The sequence below is a fragment of the Otolemur garnettii genome, unplaced genomic scaffold, assembly GCF_000181295.1.
Source record: "Otolemur garnettii isolate 467f Iridium unplaced genomic scaffold, OtoGar3 scaffold00001, whole genome shotgun sequence".
NCBI lineage: Eukaryota > Metazoa > Chordata > Mammalia > Primates > Galagidae > Otolemur > Otolemur garnettii.
The window spans coordinates 39,654,118-39,674,161 of record NW_003852396.1 but is presented as its reverse complement, the minus strand read 5'-3'; the positions used below and the strand labels follow the sequence as shown (position 1 = coordinate 39,674,161).

Below are 20,044 nucleotides of genomic sequence, written 5' to 3'. Positions count from 1 at the left end.
CTAACAGGCTGCTGATTAAGCCACAAGCCTGCTGTGGCACCTGGCACGTGAGCAGATGAAGCCTGAATCCTACTCCTAAGAGGATGACCACCACCCTTTTCAGTACAGAAAATTCACACGTCCCCCCGATGTAACAAAACAAAGAGTTTTGTTAAGCCTGCCCTTTCCCAATCCCAGACTACTGATTAAATCCAGTAATCACCCAACTCATCTGGTTCATAAGCCCCATTGTCACATGCCAAACCTTTCCAGAAATTTCATTTGGCTCCTCACTGCAACCCATTTTACACATTGAAAAACTGGGGCCCAGATAGGATATATCACTTGCTAGGAAGCTACAAAGTCAAACTTTAGACTCTAATCTGACAGTCCCCAAATCCAAGGATGTTCTGCTTTCTCAGAGCTGCCTTGTATTCAAAGATGAATGAGATCAAGTCCTGCCTTTCCCTGGGCTCAATAATCCTAGTCTGCTTGGGAAGGATGAGCTTCAGGAGATGAGCACCAGCCAGCCAGTGGCAATGGGGCTAAGCGAAGCAGCACAGGGACCTGCCACACACCGCCACATACCACATGCTGACGGGGCACAGAATGGAAAGCGCAGGGGGCCTAGAAGTTTCCTGCTCTGCTTAACCAAAACACTTTCACTTTTGAATGATTCCAGGTATCTTCAGACACACACTGACGATAATATAACCTACCTTCTCGGGCTAACAATATTGATATTTTTCATAATTGTTTAGATTCCTCATAAGTTTAGGGAAATATCACAGGTACAGCTAAACCTCGCCTTCCTCCAACATCCTCCACCCTCCCCCATCCTCAGAGGGAAGGAGTTGATATATATCTTTCCCTTGCATACTTTTATGCTTTTACTAAATACTACTTCTTGCTTTTCATTAAGGTGGTAGGTTCTCCTTCCCTGCCTCCAACTGTCCCCACAAGGGTGTGTTAATTCCATTTTATGCCTTCTAATGGATGGCTTCTGAGAACAGCAGGAATAGGTGAGCAGACAGAAACACTTCAGACAAAAACATGAGCTTGCCAATGACAAAGCCTAACACTTTCTCTGCATAACCAATGAACTTGTCATGAGAAGGGGTTCGGGCCATGGCTAAGGGTATCAGAGAAGGTTCTCAGGATCCCAGCCGACCAGTGGCCATCAACCAGGCCTGTACAAATTGCAGGCCCCAGGCTGGCAGCAGACCCACTGGGTGCCATGGTGATCTTCAAGGCAGCCTGGTTCTCATGAACACTTGGCTCTCTGGAGACCAAATGCCCAGTTCAGAAACTCCATGCCCTACTATGTGCCAGGAGACTGGTAAAAAGAAGCGAGTTAACAATCCAAGCTGATGTCCTCTTATTCAGCTGGTGGTCAGCCCATCTCCACTCTCCCTTTCCACTGCTCTACCCACATGCCAGAGGCTGGGTGGACATCACACCCTCAGTCAGGATACTCATCTTCAGACAAGGCCTGAATTGTTTCCAATGCAACCTAAATTTCCATCCATGGGAACTAAATTGAAATAAATTATGGTACATCCATACAGTAGACTACTGTGCACTTGTAAAACAAAGAACAAGGAAGCTCTTTTTATATCGACGCGGCATTATCTCTAAGATATACTGTTAAGTGAAAAAACCAAGGTGCAGTATAATATGTGTGGTAAACTACCATCTGTGTAAGAATAAATGGATAAACTACATGCGCATAGTCAGACCACCAATGTGAGAATACGCAAGAAACCAAAACCAGTGGTTGCCTCTGAGGAGGGAGCTGGGTGCTTGAGGATAGATGCCATTTTTATACCTTGTCTATTTTATACCATCTGCAAGTACTCTCCATCACAAAAAAAAAAAACCAAAATACTTTTTAAACTTGATGGAAATTTTATAGGAAGAGCCTTCTCAGATTCACTGTACATCCTACAGCTGCTGTGAAAAAGAAGAGAGACTACCGAAGCCAGCTGGAACATGAGGAGTGGGCTGGGCTGGAAGACAGAGCCAAACTTAACCCTGGCACTAAGTCAGTGCTATTTCTCTCCAAGAAGTAAGCATTCATAAAAAGGATTCAGCCAATCAAAGGAAATTAGCACATTTTCAGTGACTGAGTGAACTCCCTGAGTGTAAAGCAAGCTTGACACTTTCTAAATAAGACCCTCTCTTCCTGGTCAAGGGGTCCAGCCTATATTCAAGTGCACCTAAACTAAGCAGCAGTGAATAACTTCACACGTCCAACTAGCACCATGACCTTGAATCTATTAATCTGTGGGAACACAATAGGGCCCGAGCTGGCGCCTTTCTCAAAAAGCTGTGGGAATAAGGGACAGGCAGCCTTCTGGACCTAGAGGACATATGGAACTTATGGGCCATAGTTACCAAGTGCCAGCCTGCAGCCAGGGCCCTCCTCCCAGGGACGGGGCAGCCCACAGACACATCTACAGCCCACAGCCTCTGCCAGGACCCTCCTTCCCTGTGAACTCCTGTGCCTCCTCTCCACCACTGCCCAGATACCCACAGACGGGGTCCGGCTCGGGCTGGGCATGGCCCCAATGGCCCACAGGGCCCCAGTCTCCGCACATAAAAAGGCACACACAACACTCCCACAGACACCTTACCCCAGCACAGTAATCTCCGCTGATGGTGACCCGCTGGAACTCGGGCATGGGTTCTGGCGTGGGCTGGGAAGTGGCTCCCACGAGCACAGGGGTTGTGGGAGACACGACTGGACTAGGGGTGCCCTTCCAGTCTTGAGGTGTCGGCATTTGCAGAGACAGGGACTGGGACCGAATCATCTTGAAACTTTTCTTTCTAAGAGCCAAGGACAAGCAAAAGTAGGAGACATCAGCAGCTGATTGGGGTGAGTGATAAAGTCTATATACATGGCTATGGTTAATTCCTGGTGCTGGCCCTACCAATAAGAAGTTTCTAATTATCTGTGCCTTCCTCTTACACAGGTCTCTCCACATGGAGCACAGCCCCCCCAACACCCAACCTGTGGTTACTACGAACTGCTGTGGGCTGTGTTTGCATGGCAAATGTGACTATGAACTGCTGTGGGCTGTGTTTGCCATGGTCCTCTGGATCTTACCAGCTTACCCTGAGACAGACAGCAGGCCACACTGCAGGGGCTCTAACAGCAAAAGGCATGAGAGGTGAGGAAGGCATTGAATCAACCAGGCTTCCCTGCAGTGTGGACAGTATGCTGTCCCCAGGTAACCACATTTGAACAGTCTCAGGAAGGACTATGAACAGGTCACAGAGAGAGAATCACACTGTACTTCACAGTTCGGGATCTGGAGCACTAGAGCCAGAAGAGACAGGAATGTTCACCTAGTCCAACCTCCTTGTTTTATAAAAGAGTCAGAGGCCCAGAGACAGGAAAGGGCTTGCACAAAGTCACATGGCAGGGTTGCCATTGTGCCCAGCCACCACCCCTGCTGCTCCCTCCTCAAGCCTGGTGTTGCCATCCTGGCTGTTGCTGCTGGAGCAGGCACAGATCTGTGCCTCTGTTATGGTAAAGAGATTGATCAGCATCAATTTCAGGTCCCTCTGGACCTGTCACTTGGGCGCTGAAAGATGATTTCACTGACTCTGGGGCCCAAGATTGGTTTACAAAGCCACAACCTCGCACCTATTTGCAAGGCTGACTTGTGATGACCCCACCTTCCTCATTAACTCAATAGTAATGCTTCCAGTGACACCACCCAGAGTCCCGGATGCCCCAGGAAGAGAATGACCCAGCAGGAAGATGAAGCCATCAGCACTCCCCTCCCACATGTGACTTTCTGCCTCCAGTGGAACCCGATCTCCCCAGTCCTCCTGCATTGCCTTGCTTCCCCACAGTGCCTGATGCAGAAACTAGCTGATTTTTTGCCCTACCTTGTGTCATAGGGCCCAGCAGCTTCCTGGGTGTTTACTCCACCACAACCAGGGCCTACAGCCACCAGCAAAAGACTCAGTGACAACTGTGACCCACCAGAGCCCATCACACCCCTCCTCTCCTCCAGGCACCAGTAACACCTACAGGAGTGGAGAAATCGGTTGATCCCCAAGTGGACTCCATGGCTCACGCGGAAGCAGCTGTCGTCCTCTGGCTCTTGGCCAGGTCTCATAGCTGCTGATTTTTCAGGAACCACAGCTCTCCTCCCCTAAATATATACCCACCACCTGCCATGGTCCTCTGGTCCTTACCAGCTTACTCTGAGTTATCATAGCCTCTTTGGGACGAGGCTATTTATACCTGGAGGATGAAGGTGGCCTTTTCAAGAGTTTACCTTTGCCCTGCCCCTGGCCCTGTGTAAAAGATACACTGGGCTGCTTTGGGAAACTCCACCCAAATTCTGACAGCCCCTAGCCCTGGCTTTCCTGGGCCTGCCATCCATCACATGGGGCTGAACCAAGCCTCTCCAGAAAGATGCCAACTCACACCAGTCACTCACTCTTCAGAGGTAGATTCATCCTGAGCAATGAGGTCCTTCCTTTGGCATCTTTTAGATGTTCACACCTAGAGGAAGAGCCATCACTCTCACATCCTGACAGGCTCAGCTAGGTCCCATGAGATGCTGGCTTCTGTGTCACTCACATGCCTGCCAGATCACTATTTTTACATTTATGCAACCTCATCCTCAGTGCTATCTGAGGTTTGGTCCTGACAAGGAGAAGCATCAGGTGACATCTGAGGTGAGCAACAGGTAAGAATGGTTAAAAAAAAAATTAACCAAAAAGCTGGAAGGTTGCCTAAGCCAAGCACGCACCAGGCTTGACTTAGGAATGTCTGTATGTTTCTGACCCAGTAAAGAAGCCAATGCCCACCAGCTGGAGCTGAAAGAATTCTCCTCTTGAAGACATCCTCATGGCTACAGCCTTGGCCTTCAGGTGACCTCCAGATCGCCAACCATGGGCATCCTTGGGTGGGGGCTTAGACTTTGCAGGCACAAGAGACAGGTTTAACAACAGATGGGCCAACTCCCCAGGGCCCACTCACCTTGGATTTGGAATAACCAGAAGCTAACCACTAAGCTTGAGTCTGAGAAAGTTGGAAAAGCTCAGTGGAGCCCAAGGGAGGACCTTGTGTGTGTTTTGTATTACTGCATAACAAATTGCCACAAACTCAGTGGCTTAAAACAATGCCCACTTATTAGTTCAGAGTTCTGTAGGTGAGAAGCCTGGGTGGGTTTGGCTGAGCACTTTGCTTAGGGTATCAAATGGCCAAAAACAAGATATTGGCCACACTGGGATCTCAGCTAGAGGTTCTGGGAAGAAAGCCACTACCAAGCCCATTCCAGTTGTTAGCAGAATTTGGTTCCTTGTGGCTGTAAGACTGAGGTCCTGGATTGCTCACTGGCGTTGGCCAGGGGTCACTCTTAGCAGCTACTGACCACACTCTGATTCTTGTACATAGGTCCCCTCCATCTTCAAAGCCAGGAACGGTCATTGTTCTGGTGCTCCGAATCTCTCCGATTTCCCTTCCTATTGTAAGCCTGAGAAACCTCTCTGTCTTAAGGGCTCATGGGATTTAATTAGGTCCTCTGTGAACCTCTCTATCTTAAGGTTGTCCATATTCCATAACATCATCACAGGAGTGAAAGGCATCATATTCATAGGGTCTAGAGATTAGGGAGGGTCATCTTTGGGGGACATTTTAGAAATTCTACCTACCACAGGCCCATATCTAGTATCCACTGTCTCACACCAAGGCTCAGCCCACAAAGGTGGAGAGTGGCGGCTGAGTGTGTGTGCGAGTGTGAGTGTGGATGCCTGATAGTGTGAGAGTGTGTGTTTGAATGCGTGTGTCTGAGAGTGTGTGTGTGTATGTGTACGTATCCTCCCTCTCAAAGCTGTCTGAGGCCCCACATGTGTTACAATAATAAAATAAGTTGCCATTATTTTTCTCTCAATTATAGGATTATGGGGTTTCCTGGCTTGACAAGAGTTTAAGGACTACAGACCCTACCCCTCTCATGAAGCCAGCCTTTGCTTGAATACTCAATGACAGAGCACTCACTACATTCCTAAATAAGACATCAGCAGTTAATCCTTCATTCAATAAATAACTCTGAGCCAGGTCAGCACCAGACGCACAAACACAAAGTTGACCTAAACATGATCTGGTGCCACTGTGAGAAAGCACTTCCTCCTAACAGCCAAGACCTGTCCAGCTGCAGTTCCACCTGCTGCACCTCGAGCTAGCCCCCGGGGCACTGGCATGAGCCAATTCCGCCCCAGCTGCCTGCCGCCCCCTTCCCCTGCCCACACGCCTGCCAAGGAGCGGCCAGAGCTGGCAGAATGTGGGTCTGTGAGGACACCAGCTCCTGTCCAAGCCTGAGAGCCCAAAGGGCCAGGGGGCAGCTTTGTCATCCCTGAAATGGGTGGTCTTCCAGGCCCTCAAGACAAGGAGGTGATCTGGTCAAGTGGGCTGTGATCACCGTATCTCACCTCTCAGCCCCTCTCTTGTGTCCTAGCCGCTCTGTGGCCCTTGGCTGGCCTCACCAGTCACTATGTCCCTACCCTACCCTGTTCCTCTCCTCACCTCCTGGGAATCAGGCCCTGGAACCTCTTGTTACAAGATTCATGTGCCAAATGCAGGTTAAGAGCCCTTGGAAGCCCTCTTTGCTCTTCTGGAGAACAGCCAGCATCCTTCTAGGGGCCTTCTGAAGCCCACTGCCCAATGCTCTGTGCAGAGGACTAACAGGTAGGAGGGGCGGCCACAGCAAAACTTTCACCAGGCTCTCAAGTGCATCCTGAGCCAGGGGGCCACACAGGGAACCCATGTCATTCAGTCAACTACTGGGTATCAGGCCCTGGGGGTAAAAGGGTTGGTAAATATAACTCCTTCTCCAGGACTGACTGTGCAGTGGCAGAGATGGACTCAGACAGTTCAGTAGATTGCTATCATACAATGTGGCTAGTGTAATGAGCTGCCCCAGATATTTTGGGATCCCAGAAGAGACACTTAATCCAGACTGGGGGTGGGAGCAAGAGGGGACATTTCAGAACGGGGAGGCTTGTTTGAAACCCTCCCCCAGCACACAGATCATTCTAGCAGTCCTTCCTCCAGATGAGAATTATCACTCTAAAGATTAAAGGCAGGAGTCACAAGCCAGGGTTTTATTAACAATGTGAATTCACATGCTGACAGATGGGGCAGACATTCGCCACAGGCTCATCTGCCCTGATTGCTTATGCTGTCACTGCACCAGTTCGTGTGGGATTGGGACCCCTGGTCTACAGGGACTACGTGAAGAGCTGGCACCTACTGTCATTGAGCCAGAGGTCCCAGCCTATCTGGAGAGGAGGGGCAGAATCAGCTGACTCTGACACATGCTGCATGCCAGGCACTGTAAGAGGCAGGCAAATCCCACAGACACCACTCACTCCGCACGGGGTGACCAGAGGCCTGGGGCCTGGCCAGTGGGTACAGCTTTGACCCCAGCACCTTGCAGGTGTGAAGACTCAGCTGTGCGCTGAGCTCCCCTGGAAACCTGCCCCTCCTGCTCCTATTCCAACCTCTCTCCTCCACTCCTGACTATAGTCTCCATTTGTCTCCTCCCACTCACCTCTGCTTCTCCCTCCCCCACTCCTCCCAGCTGCCCTTCCTCCCTAAAGACCCTGAGGTCAAAAGGAAACACAGTCTTTATCACCTTTAATTTAAGTTTTACAATTTCTATTCCAAACTCTAAAGCAGATGAATTGGCTATTTCAAAAGAAGCTCTTTTGCTGACAGGCTTTGCATTTTTTAAGTTACCCACCCCAGATTTAACAAGTTCTATAAGATAAAAATGATTTAGCAAGACTTTAGCTGTGCTATGCTCAATTCATAGCAGTATCTGTTTATCTATTCTACTCAAAACATTATCAGGGAAGTGACTGTTCTGGGTAGCCAAATTTCAGGTAATAAAGTCTATCCCTTTTATATTTTAATTTTTTAAAAATTTGGGTGTGGCTTTCTTTTAATGAAACATATAATACCTACATTTTTAATCAAAGCATGCTGAACATAATTCAAAGTTCTCTCAATGACTCAGAGTCATCACTGAGCATTATCCAGTCACAGTCTTCCAAGTGTCCTGTCCCTAGACTATTGTGCTTCGAATTCTTGTGTCTGTTCTTCATAATTATTCTGTTTCCTCCCCGACGATTGACTGTTAAATAATAACAATAACAAAAACATTGCTGACTCTCCAAGCTCTGTGCTAAGGATTTTTTGTTTATTAGTTCATGTAATTCTCACAAGGGAGATCTATTACCCTCATTTTATAGATTAGGAAACCAGGCAGTTAAGAGCCTTGACCAAGGCCACTCACTAGTAAGTGACGCACTGTCACTTGGACCCAGTTGGTGTGACTCCAAAGCCCAGGCATCACCTCTCCTTACTTCTAATTTACTTCTTTAAATTGCCACAGAATAAAAAACAAAACAGCCAGCTTATCAGAACTCTGAATGAAGTAGGAATATGTGTAGTAGAGGACACAGGAATGGTAGGTGCCACAGATGGGGGGACGGTCCTCCATGAAAATGTCAACATTTTCACCACTTAAAGGGTATGGGATTCTTTTAGGGGTGATGAAAATGTTTAAAATTGATTGTGGTGATAGTTGCACAACTCTGTGACTATACGAAAAACAGGTAATTGTATAATTTAAATGGGTGGATTGTATGGCATGCGAATTTCAACAAAACTACAGAAGAAGGAAAACAAAAGGGGGAGGAGGAAAAAAGAAGAAACAGGAGAGCCAGAGGAGCCCTGATGGGCATTTGGGCTGCCTGGAAATTTTGCATGTTGTTATTAATGTTGGCTAAGTTCCTACATGTACATTTCTAGGGAGGTGAACTCTCCCTGGATATGCAGATGAGATTCAAAGTGAACAAAAGTTGGCTGTAAGCACCACCAGAGGGTTCCTGGCTTTTTTTATTTGTTTCGTTGTTTGGCTTCAGTTTTTGGCCGGGGCTGGGTTTGAACCCACCACCTCTGGCATTTGGGACCAGCGCCCTACTCCTTTGAGCCACAGGCACTGCCCCAACTTTTTTTTTTTTTAAATCTACCCTGTCGCCCTGGGTAAAGTATCCTTACATTATTATAGCTCACAACAACCTCAATCTCTGGGCAATCCTCTTGCCTCAGCCTCCCCAGTAGCTGGGACTATAGGCGCCTGCTATGATGCCTGGGTAGTTTTTCTATTTTTATAGAGACAGGTTCTTGCTCTTGTTCAGACTGGTTTCAAACTCCTCAGCTCAAGGATCCTCCCACCTCGGCCTCCCAGAGTGCTAGAGTTACAGGCAGGTGTGAGCTACCACATTCAGCAGGGTTTCCTGCTCTAGTCTTTGCTTCCTGACTCTGCTTCCTTAAAGTCCACCCCGCTCTCTGACCTTAACCAACCCTGAGTCCCAGGAGAGACCTAGCCAGTGCCATCTTCCTAAGGGGGCAAAGGGCATGCAGCAAGCTGTCCTACTGGTCTCCTGTCTCGGCCTTGCCTGCAAAATGGGTTCCCTCTGAGCAGTTGGGAGCTCTGGCTCCCTGGATGAGTCCCCAATCCTGAAAGGGTTACATCTGAACCCTGCATAGGTTGCTCCCAGTTGCTCTGACCCTGGATAACAAACCCCATGTTTTAGGTGTTCTTCTTTCTCGCTCACAACCCAAATTCTTTTCATAACAAGCTATTTACTTCCATAGTTCAGCATGTACCTTTACATTGTACTTAAAATAGCTGTATACTTTTGTTTTTCTAAATGAGAACAAGAAAATTGTTGTAAAGGAAAGCCTTCTGCAAGTGCCAGGAATGTTCAGGCTTGTCAGAGAATCCAGGGCAAGATAACCTTCTAGTTTTCCAAACTAGAAGTCCCATCTCACATCACAGTCTGAAACACAAACCCGCAGACTCTGGGCTCCTGGGCCTGTAGGAAGGCTCCCGATTGCCGTTCATATTCAGGATGTCAGGAGGTGCCACAGAGAGGGGTCTGAGGAGAGAGGGTGCCCGTGAAATGCTAACATCTGAACATGTGCACGGAAAGACACTTCTAGTGAGCAATGAAGTTAAAGACAGACCGGGGCCTGCACAGCCCTGGAGGGTGCTGGGACATTGACAGGTAGTCCAGGGACCAAGTTCTCCTGCAGAAAGGAAGCCAGCCAACAGAGCAGGAGCTCTGGCCTCTTCCCTCCCTTCACTCCAAAGCTGGCATTTACATTCAGGGAGCAGTATCTCATGCCAATCCAGTGTCTACACACTGAGGAGCTGAAGACTCCATCTACCCCACCCCCGAGGAGAGGGTAGCCTCTCGGTTAAAGAGTCTAGATTCAAAAGATGTGGATTCTAGTCCCTGCTCTGTCACTTACTCATTATGTGTCCTTGTACAAGTTAATTCAACTTCTCCAAGCCTTGGTTTTCTAATCTGCAAAACTGGGATACTAAGAATATCCACTTGATAAGCTGATGTAGGGATTAAAGAATGCAAAGTGTACAGCCTGTCCGTAGCCCACAGTAAGCGCTCAAGGGCAAGAGCTGCTGTTGCTGCCCATCCCAGCAGCAGGAAGTTGGATAGTTAGCAGTTCTGGGGTACACTGTGACCCAGGCACTGTCCTCTGTGTTGATTCCTGCATTCCTCATGGTACCCCATGAAGGCAGCTGCTACCACCATCCTCACTTAAGAGACCAAGTAGAAGCTGGGGCCCAGAGAGGTTTCCAAATTTGCCCAAGGTCACAGGGCATGCTAGTGAGTGGCAGGATACAGAGGTCCAGACACTCTAATATGGTGTCATCCGCTAGACATCCACTGGGCTCTGCCCACTGTTTTCCCAGATGGGTCCTAGGGATGCAATAGGAGCCAGACACAGTCCTAATGGAGCTTCTAGCCAAATGGGGCAGACAGATGCCAACCAAGACACCACAACCTAACAGGCAAGGACAGAACAAAGTTTCTGCAGAGAAGTTTGCAGAGGAATTTCTGGAAACCACAGAGCACCATTTGGACTTAGAATAAGGAAGCTTCCATTTTGCCCTTAGCCAGGGCATTGATAAGAAAAACACAGGCTCTTTTTGCAGATGTCAGGCTCAGCATCAGTCTATAATGGAAACTGGCCTCAGACATATATTATTTCTGGTAATATATATAAAATGTCAGGACTCCTTCTCCCCTCATCATTAAGGGTCTAAAATGCTCAATTCATAACACACAAAAGGCCTTGCAAACCATTCAGTTGATGAAGCTGACGGGCTTCAGTTCTGCCTGAGGAGTGTATATGAGGGTCGCTGCACACGCTCACCCTCCAGGGAAGAGTGCACCACTGGGGCTGGGGCCACCCCACCTCCCCAGCACAGGCTGCCACCCAGGGGTTGGCCAATGCAACCAACGGCCCATTCCTTCATGAGCTCACAGCCCTTCCAAGGAAGGAAAGCCCTGAGCTTGCGGGGGTGAAGCTCTGTTCTTGCCTTTGTATCAGTAGTGGACTTTTCACTTCTTCCCCAACATGTTAAGGAAATACCAAGATTCTTCTCTAACAAGAAAGGGAAGGACTTGCCTTTAAAAATGAGGTGGTACCTTAGGACCTGAGGACCTGACCATTGACTAGTACTCAAAGTTCCACCATGTTAACTACTGAGGTCTGCAGTGAGCTGAGAAGACAGGGACCCAGCTGTACCTCTGGGTGAGATAAACTATGAAAGGATGAAGGCTTCCTGCTGTACTTGGATGAAGATCCAAACTTCTTATCAGAGAGCACAAGGCCAGTCTGATCTGGGCCCTGTTACTCCTCCAGCCCTGGGCGTAGCACTTCTTTTAACAGACCTCTAACCATATGGCCTCCTGGAACACTCAAGAGCCTTTGTCCGGCTGACTCCTCTACCTGTAAGGCCCTGTTCAACTGTCCACATAGCTCGCTCCTCTGTACTCCTGAAGTATCAGTTAAGATGTCACCTGTGTGGAGAGACCTTCCTGACTATCAGGTCTAAAAAAAGGATGCTTTCTCTCTGTTTCTCTCTCCTCTTATTCTTCTTCTTCACAGCACTTGTGCTGGTGCTTGGTATGTCTGGCCTCAGATCCATTCATCCTCTCCCATGATTCCCGGATATGTTAGGAAACATACATTTCCCAACTAGGTATGGCCAACGGCAGCTTTGGGGGGAACGTGACTGGTGCAGTAAGGGTGAAGCTGGATATCTCCTGCCTCCACCTCTGCCTGGGGTGGCATCCCTACAGCTGCTGCCTCTCCTCCTTGGCTCCAGTTTCCAATGGAAAGGCTACCACAGTCCTACTTTCCCCGGGGTGACTCCACCCTAGGCTTTAACAATACCACCTCTTCCCTTGCCTCTAGAGCATAGAATGGTAGCTGCTCCCCACTATGTCTAATTGCTGAGCTGTCTCTCTCTCTCCTCCAACTTCTCAGCTCTCTACCCACCTGCATAACCATTCCCCTGTATTAAGGTGCTATCTCTAATACTTGAGTAGTTTCTGTTTCTCTGGTTAGACCCTGACTGATACAACACTTATCCTAACTTGTAATTTTTTAATTAATTTGCCCAGTTACTTAATTATCTCTAGACCTACTGCAAGCTCCATAGGGCAGGGACTATATCTAGCTTGTTCATTATTACATCTCTGGTCCCAGCACAGTGCCTGGCAAATAAGGAGCTGTGTTAATTATTGATGCAAAATATTTGTCAAATGATAAATAGATGTAAAATTGATGTCTCCCAAGAAATCCTCAAATTTCCAAAAGAAAGGGAAACTCCATTTGGAAACGATTCATGTTTATGCAGATGACTTGTTATTGAAACGGCAACAGAGAGAAAGTGGGTTTTGACTTTTTTGACCCAACAGAGACACAGAAACATCCTCCAGTAAATAGGTGGTGAGTTAAGTGGTCTTGGTTAAGAAATCAGCACAACTCCAGGGACATACTCGGCCCTAGGAGGACCCTCATCTCTGGATGCACACTCACAGCCTGCCGGGGTCTGCGCCACTCTGCACACATGGGAGTAAGTCTTGGGGACAAACCTTTTTGTGGTCTCCAGAGACTTCTGCTCCGCCAGCTCTTTCTGCAGCTCCCGCTCCTTGGCCTCCTTCTGCCCAATGGGGCAGTCTTCAGGGACAGTGAAGAGGGACAGGGCATCTTTGCTGTCCTCTTCTCGCAGCACTTTAGCAAACACCTTCTCAGCCAGGAGCCGGACTTGCTCATCCACTTCAGAGATGTTTAGCTTGGGGAACTGGCGCGGCATCTCAGCTGGCGAAGGAAGAACACACCATTAACTTCATGAATTGCTGGCAGCCTGAGTCACAGTGCAGGGGAGGAGAGGCAGCAGGCCCACCTAGGCCTCGGGGCAGCTGTCTACTTGGGAATTCCCCAGACCAAACCCACAGGGCAATTTCAAAATAAGCTCAGTAAGTAACTGGATTTGGGGTACATAGGGTTACTGACATATCATAAGGCCAGAAGTCAAAGGCTGGGCTGTTTAACTAAGGGTGCTTCCATTTCTCCCACTCAGGGATCAGCAGCCTCTGGCTGCCTTGCCCTCCTGACTCTGTTTCCACGATTAGGAAAGAACAAGAAGCAGCTCAGAGCCCTCCAGCCTCACTCCCCCACTTCACAGAGAGGAAGATCAAAGCCCAAAGGGCTTAACCATGAGCTTAACGTCCCACAGGTTTACAGCAGAGCCTTGAGAGATCCACTGCATCCTCCAGGACATAAAACAAGGCCTTTTCCTACAAAGAAAGAATCTCCGATTGTAGTTCCAGTCTTCTGCACCCTCCAGAGCCTTCTAACAAGTCACAGCAAATAAAATGAAGGTTTGGGGACCAAATCACTCTTTACTAAGCTGAATACTTACTTCCCCAAAGCAGCTTTCCCCATCTATCTCTCTGCTTGCTTGCTCTATACTATCAGTAAAAGCCGGCCTCACTCACTGGATTTCTTTCTTTCTTTGCAATTACTTGCATAGCACTTAATATATACACTCTGCCAGGAGCTTTATATGTATTAACTCAGTTAATCTTAGTGCTCCCATTTTATAGATGAGAAAATGAAGGCACGGAGAACTAACTTGCCCAGGGTCACACTTTTAATAAGTGGCTATCTCAGCCTTTCTCCCCCTGCCCTTTTCCTCTCTGAGCCTCTACTCAGAGAACTGAACCCAGGCACCTGGTCCCTGCATGTGTGCCCTCAGCTACGATGCTGTACTGCTCTCTTTGCCCGTCCGGTGTCAGGGCAGGGTCCCCTCACCGTCCCCTGCATAACATTTACGGAATGGATGAATACTGCCCCCTTTTCAACAAGCCACCTTCACCAGGAGAGGATCTGGCGGAGGAGTTTCCTGTCTACCTGCCACAGTTTCTTTACGGTTGGTTGTGCGAAGTGGTTTTGTCGGCCAGACGGACAAGGATGAAGGTGAGCCAGTGCCCTGTTACCCTGGCAGGGACAGAAAGCAATTCTGGAGGTTGGTGGGGGGGAATTACTGGGCTGTCCTGGGACAAGTACTCTCTGGACTCACAATTTTCTCATCTGAGAGGTAAAGGGATTGAACCAAGTGGTCTCTAAAGCCCTCTTAGGTCGAAGGGGCATGATTCTAGGTATCAGAGGGGTTTCAGCACCTGAGGAGGGCTTGGCTGCCCTGGTCTTCTCGGTGGCATGTGGAACTACTCATGACTCTGACAGGCAGGAGGAGAGTAAACAGCAGTCACAGTGCGTCTGCGGCCCCTTGACTCTGAAACCCATTTTTTCTTCCCTCCTCAGGACATGCCTTTCCCAGGCCTCTCTCACCCTAAGGGGCTGAGTGGGCGGGAGCTGGTGAGGAAGGGCCACCACCGCACGCAACCCAGCAGACAGCAAAGGCCTGGCCTCTGCGAAGAGGAAGAGGAACAGAGCCGGCTGTGGCAATTTCCATCCCCTGACAGCAGATTGAGGGGGAAGCTGGAAGCCATCAGAGCAGAGGCTGAGAAGAAAGTGACAGGGAGTGAAATGTGAAAGAACTAGACCCGGAGGTCTGTCAGGCCGAAGCACAGCTGCACACTGGTCCCCCCAACTCCACATCTGTGGGTCAAGTGCAGCATTTTAAAACCTCACACAACATCTCAAAAGTAGGCATCAAACGGCCCCAGGCAAAGGGCACGAAACACCATAAAGCAACATATCCTTTGACCAAGTTACCCTACTTCTAGAAATTTCTTCTAAGCAAAGAATACGAGGGAAGAAAAAGAACAAAGTGTTTACCTGCACTCTTTACAGAAACGACTTTACAGTGGCCAAAGTACAACCTACTCATTTGAAAAAACTGTTCGTTCTGAGGAGGGCACAATCACATTAACAAATTTCTTGTGAAATACAGTAAGTGAAAAACTCAGTATTAAATACATAAAACTGTACTCACATTTTGATGACAAAGATATGAAAATGCCATCCCCTTACAGATTAAAACTGCAAGCGGGGCCACCCTGGAAATGTGGGGTCAACCAGATGGTGGGGCTGCCTATGTGCGAGGGGACATTTCACTCTGATAATTAATGCTGCCACATTGTCATTTTTAAACAAACACAAAGAGAATGGAAAGAACACGTGTACATTTAAGATCCTATGAAAAGAGAGAAAAGTAGGAAAACAAGTGAAACGTCTCATTCCGGCAGGTTGTCGAGTTAGGGCCCTCTCGGGCCGAACCTACGCCTGTGAGTGGCTGGCCCAAAGGGAGCTACAGGGTTGGGACTACCTGCACATTAGCTCCTAATGGACAGAAACTGCCCCCAGCAGTTGGGACTATCCCCACATTAGCTCCTAATGGACAGAAACTGCCCCCAGCACCACCTTCCTGCCCCCTCCATCCCCACAGACACATGTAGCCTGACTCAGACACACCTCACAGGATTCCCTCAGAAAGGGGCATTTGGGCGGGTGGGGAATCCCTGCTGTCTGAGGGCTCTCATCCAAGATCCTGGTATGTTTGCCCACGAGCATTTTTAACTTGCGGAAGTGAACTAAACAAACTTTTCAGGATGCATCTTTCTATAAAAAAAAAAATCTTCCTTTTCCTTTAGCTTAAATAGCTTAGCTCAATCTTTCCCAAAGCAGATCCCCTAAGATGCTGATAAAACAGCACCTGTGGTCAATGATTGAGAGCTACTGCATTCCATAGCCCCTACACCCACATTCACAAGGCCCATTAAAGACTTGAGGATAACAGAGTAACATTTCCTACAGAATCTTTCTGTGGTTCTTTTTTTTTGGGGGGGGGGGGAGTGTTTGTTTGTTTTTTGTTTCTTGAAACAGAGTCTCACTGTGTCGCCCTGGTAGAGTGCAGGGCATCATCATAACTCACAGCAACCTTAGACTCCTGGGCTCAAGCTATCCTCCTGCCTCAGCGACCCCACTGAAAGGTTTTTTCGAAGTACCTATGTTTAAATGGAACAACAGAACATGAGAAAATAAACCGTTGTTGGGGTCTGCAACTATTAAATATTTGGTAAAGAATTCATTCTGTGTCTTAGCACAGAGTAGGTAACCGCCTTGGGGTGCTGCGGGCCTCAGCAACCTGCTGCCACTAGCTTGTGGATATCCTCGGCAGACAGTGGCCGCCTGCTAACACTTCCCTCCAGAGCTTATCTCCCCACCAGACCCTCCAGACACCTGCCAGGAAACCCCACTCTGCAGATGTCCAGCAGTTTCAGCTCCAGCTGCCTGTTCATGCCTGGCCTTCAACCATTTGCCAGCTAAAGCCAGCAAGTTTGGGAAGCTTAACTGTGAATTCACCAGCATCTGTCAGCCAGTGATACAGCTTATCTCACTGTCACATGCAACATGATCCCAGTAGCTTGAAGTGTCCCAGAGTTAGAAAGCTCTAAAACACTCTAGTTTCAACAAGCGGTAACTTTTCACAGCACCACAGCCCCTCTAGAAAGGAAGGATGGTACCACTTCAATCCCCTCCTCATATAAATGAAGCTGTTTGCTACTCTTGCCAGACTCCCATCACCAGAACCCCCGACACAGACCTGATCCTGATGGTGAAGTCTGATCCATGACTGAGCCTGTGGATGCTATGTAGGTGACACGCTCGGGCCAGGTGCCGCGTGCTGCCCAGCGAGCTGAGCTGAGTCAGTATGGGAGTGCAGCTAGCTGGGTCCTGTCTGCCGAGGCTGGAAGGTCTCTGCTTTGCATATCCGTGAGCAGCAGTAAGCCAGAGCAGGAAAAGTCTGGGCTGGAAATTCTTCCGTGAATATGAAATACAAGTGGAAAATTTCCAAGAATCCTAATAGGCCCAGGTAACACCAGTTATCCCAGGCAAAATGACTATGGTATCTGAATGCAGTGTCCTGACCCTGCTCACAGCCCTCAGCAGAAGAAACTAAAATGGCAGCTGCCCCAACACAACAGTACACTCAGCCGCCCTGACTAATGAGGGAGATAAGCCACAGACAGCCTCCTCCTGTAATGCCCAGGCTCCTCCTGAAAGCTGAGTAGCAATGAATGATACCGTCCCCTTTGCTGCTTCCGTTTTGAACTGATTTCAGACCTGATCTGGCCACTGGGTTCATCCCACCAAGAGGACTCATCTCAGGAGCAGCCTGCCCAGCCTCTTCTCAGAAAGCCCCCCAAAGCAACCCTCTAAAGAGCATCCCAGAACTGGCAGGGGGATCCCCAAGCCCAGTTGCCAATACAATCCTCTTCCTGCCTCCTCCTGTGAAAGGGAAAAACCACCAACTGCTTCCACAGTTCCAGGGAGAGGACAGAGCCTCAGGGAGAGGGGACTGCCTCCGCACAAGGCAGACTGCAGACAGGGGCATGCTGGGATAAAAAGGAGGCAGCCTCGTTCCATGCTTTTCCTCCTTTCCAGAAAGAAGTTACATATCACAGACGACTGGGCAGCCTGAGAAACTCTACCACCACCACCCCCAAGCACGCACATGTGAAGTATGCCCACATGACCCCCCTGTGCCCACTCCCACACCCACCCCTTCTTACTGCCGCTGGTGGCTCCCACGTGGGCCTCCAGCTCGGAGCAGCCTCCCAAGTGCTGGCTGGACTCTGCCACTCTCCCTGGGAAAGATGGAGACCGCTTCAAGTGACCCACAGGAGCAATCTTCTATAACCAAGCAGGTGGATTAAAACAGCATCACAGGGTGCTAAGCTCAGTATTTCATCAGCCCTTTAGGAGAGTGGGAAGGCTCAGAACAGACACACAGCCTCCCAGTAACTTAAATCATGTGGGTCTGGGAGATAACCATGAGCAAAATGGCTATTTCTGTGGTTCTGTTGAAATCCTGGGGAGAAGAGCCCAGAAAGGATGGGTCAGTTGTTTACTGGAAGGCTAGCTGTGGCCCTGACTTGGGCCTGAGTCACCTCCTCACATCCAATCGTGAGGTTGTGCCTTACTTAGCCCACATCATAATTCCTGCGAGCACAGAGGAGATTACAGGGTTGACACATGATCCTTGGGCCACTGCCGGGCTTTAGCTACCCAGGGATTACAACCCACCTGTCCTCACAGCTGTTTCATAAACAGTGCAACTAGCAGGCTACAAGCAACCTAGAGAGAGGGTAATGTTTATTCATTAAATAATTAAATGGATTTACAGCATGAGAAAAAAAAACACAAGCCCTTGGTACTGTCCCCCCAGAAGAGGAGAAAGCAAATGATTCCTTCTGCCACTGTTTTGGGGAAGGAGGTGGCACTGTGGGGCTACAATGGTCATCCTAGCCTATGGACCCTGAATCCTACATGTTCAGGAGATTCTATTTGCCCCTTTAACCAGGGAGAGTGGCAGAGTCCAACCAGTGCCTGGGATCCTGGATAGCCTTAATCTAAACAAGTATTTCCCAACTGCAGTCTGCAGAACACAGATCAGAAGGCCTGGGAAATATAGAGCATAGTCCTCTATAAGAATTCATGCAATTTTTCTACTAGTAGATTAAATATCTAAGAAGTCCTGCAGTAAAGAAAGCTGCTTAACTTTGTTTAACCCAATGCACTTATTTGACCATCCCACCACTGTTGTCATAGGAAAGGTGCCTATTAATATCTCATGGCGTGGGCTTTGGAAAACACCTTCCACTTTGAATCTTCATTTTCCAACCAGAGAAAGCTGCCTTTCTGGGGCCCAGCTACTGGTATGAGGCTGACTCCATCTGGTCCAGACAGAGGCAGGCAGCAGCCCCACTAAGATGACACAGGTTGGAACAATGGCCAATGGTCTTGCTAGAGCCAAAGGGATGGAAAACCCTCCAGAACATGGGAAGTTTAGGAGAAAACTACAGCTCTGTCTCAGAAAGGCAGCAAGCTCTGCTCAAGACCTTACAATTCCACCTTAAACTTAACATGTCCCTGTTCCTTGTGGCCTAGATGTCTCCTTGAACTGAAGAGCATCACTCCTAAGCTTAAAGCCTTATTTCCCTTTTGAGCAGACATCGAGACAATCTACAGTAACCAGACAGACCCAGGACTTCCTTCTTCAACCCAAGAAACAAGATTGCATTCACTTTTTTCACTCAAGTGCCCCTTACAAGCCTTGAAACACAGGAAAGCCTGAAATCAAATCATGTCTCATCAAAAAAGACATTATTCTCCTCACCCAAAGCAAAGCATGAGCTTGCCCATACAGATCCATTCATTTTCCTTCTCATCTCGGAGGTGTGTGTGACTCATATAAGGAATTGGGCAAAGGGGCTTCGCCTACAAAACATCAGCTCCATGACAAATCTTACCTGCCTCATTTATGATTGTATCCCCATGCCTGAAATATGGTAGGCATTCAACAAATATTTGTTGAATGAATGCATAAAAAATGAATGAGTGAATGAACTTAGTCTACCTATAGCAATCTCAAGAATCAGTACCATGTATGGTTCAAGTACATAGACTCAAGCCAGACTACCTGGGTTTAGATCCTGTTCCTCCACTTAGTTGCATGACCCTGAGTAAGTTACTAAACTTTTCTGCGGTTCAGTTTTATTCCCTATAAAATGAGGATAATAAAAGTGCCAACCTCATAGGTTGCCATGACAAATTAGTTAGCATATATCAAGTGTTTCGGCTAGTACGTGGCACAGAGTGTATGCTTCTTTTTTTTTTTTT

At 48.4% G+C, this 20,044-nt stretch overlaps 1 protein-coding gene across 3 annotated transcripts in view; it reads right to left on the bottom strand.

The window, feature by feature from the left end:
- The window catches only part of AMPD3 (adenosine monophosphate deaminase 3), a 46,965-nt gene that overhangs the window by 24,606 nt on the left and 2,315 nt on the right, over positions 1-20,044 (bottom strand). Inside the window, exons 1-3 of one of the 3 annotated variants that reach the window (XM_003781094.1) lie at positions 17,935-18,271; positions 12,988-13,213; positions 2,616-2,808 (exon numbers count right to left, since the gene is read on the bottom strand). In XM_003781094.1, the coding sequence (XP_003781142.1) occupies positions 2,616-2,808; positions 12,988-13,208 (414 nt within the window). In that variant the 5' untranslated portion in view covers positions 13,209-13,213; positions 17,935-18,271. Of the gene's footprint in view, positions 1-2,615; positions 2,809-12,987; positions 13,214-16,964; positions 17,324-17,934; positions 18,272-20,044 lie in introns of those variants that run through there. The other 2 variants (XM_003781096.1, XM_003781095.3) reach the window with 2 other exon arrangements.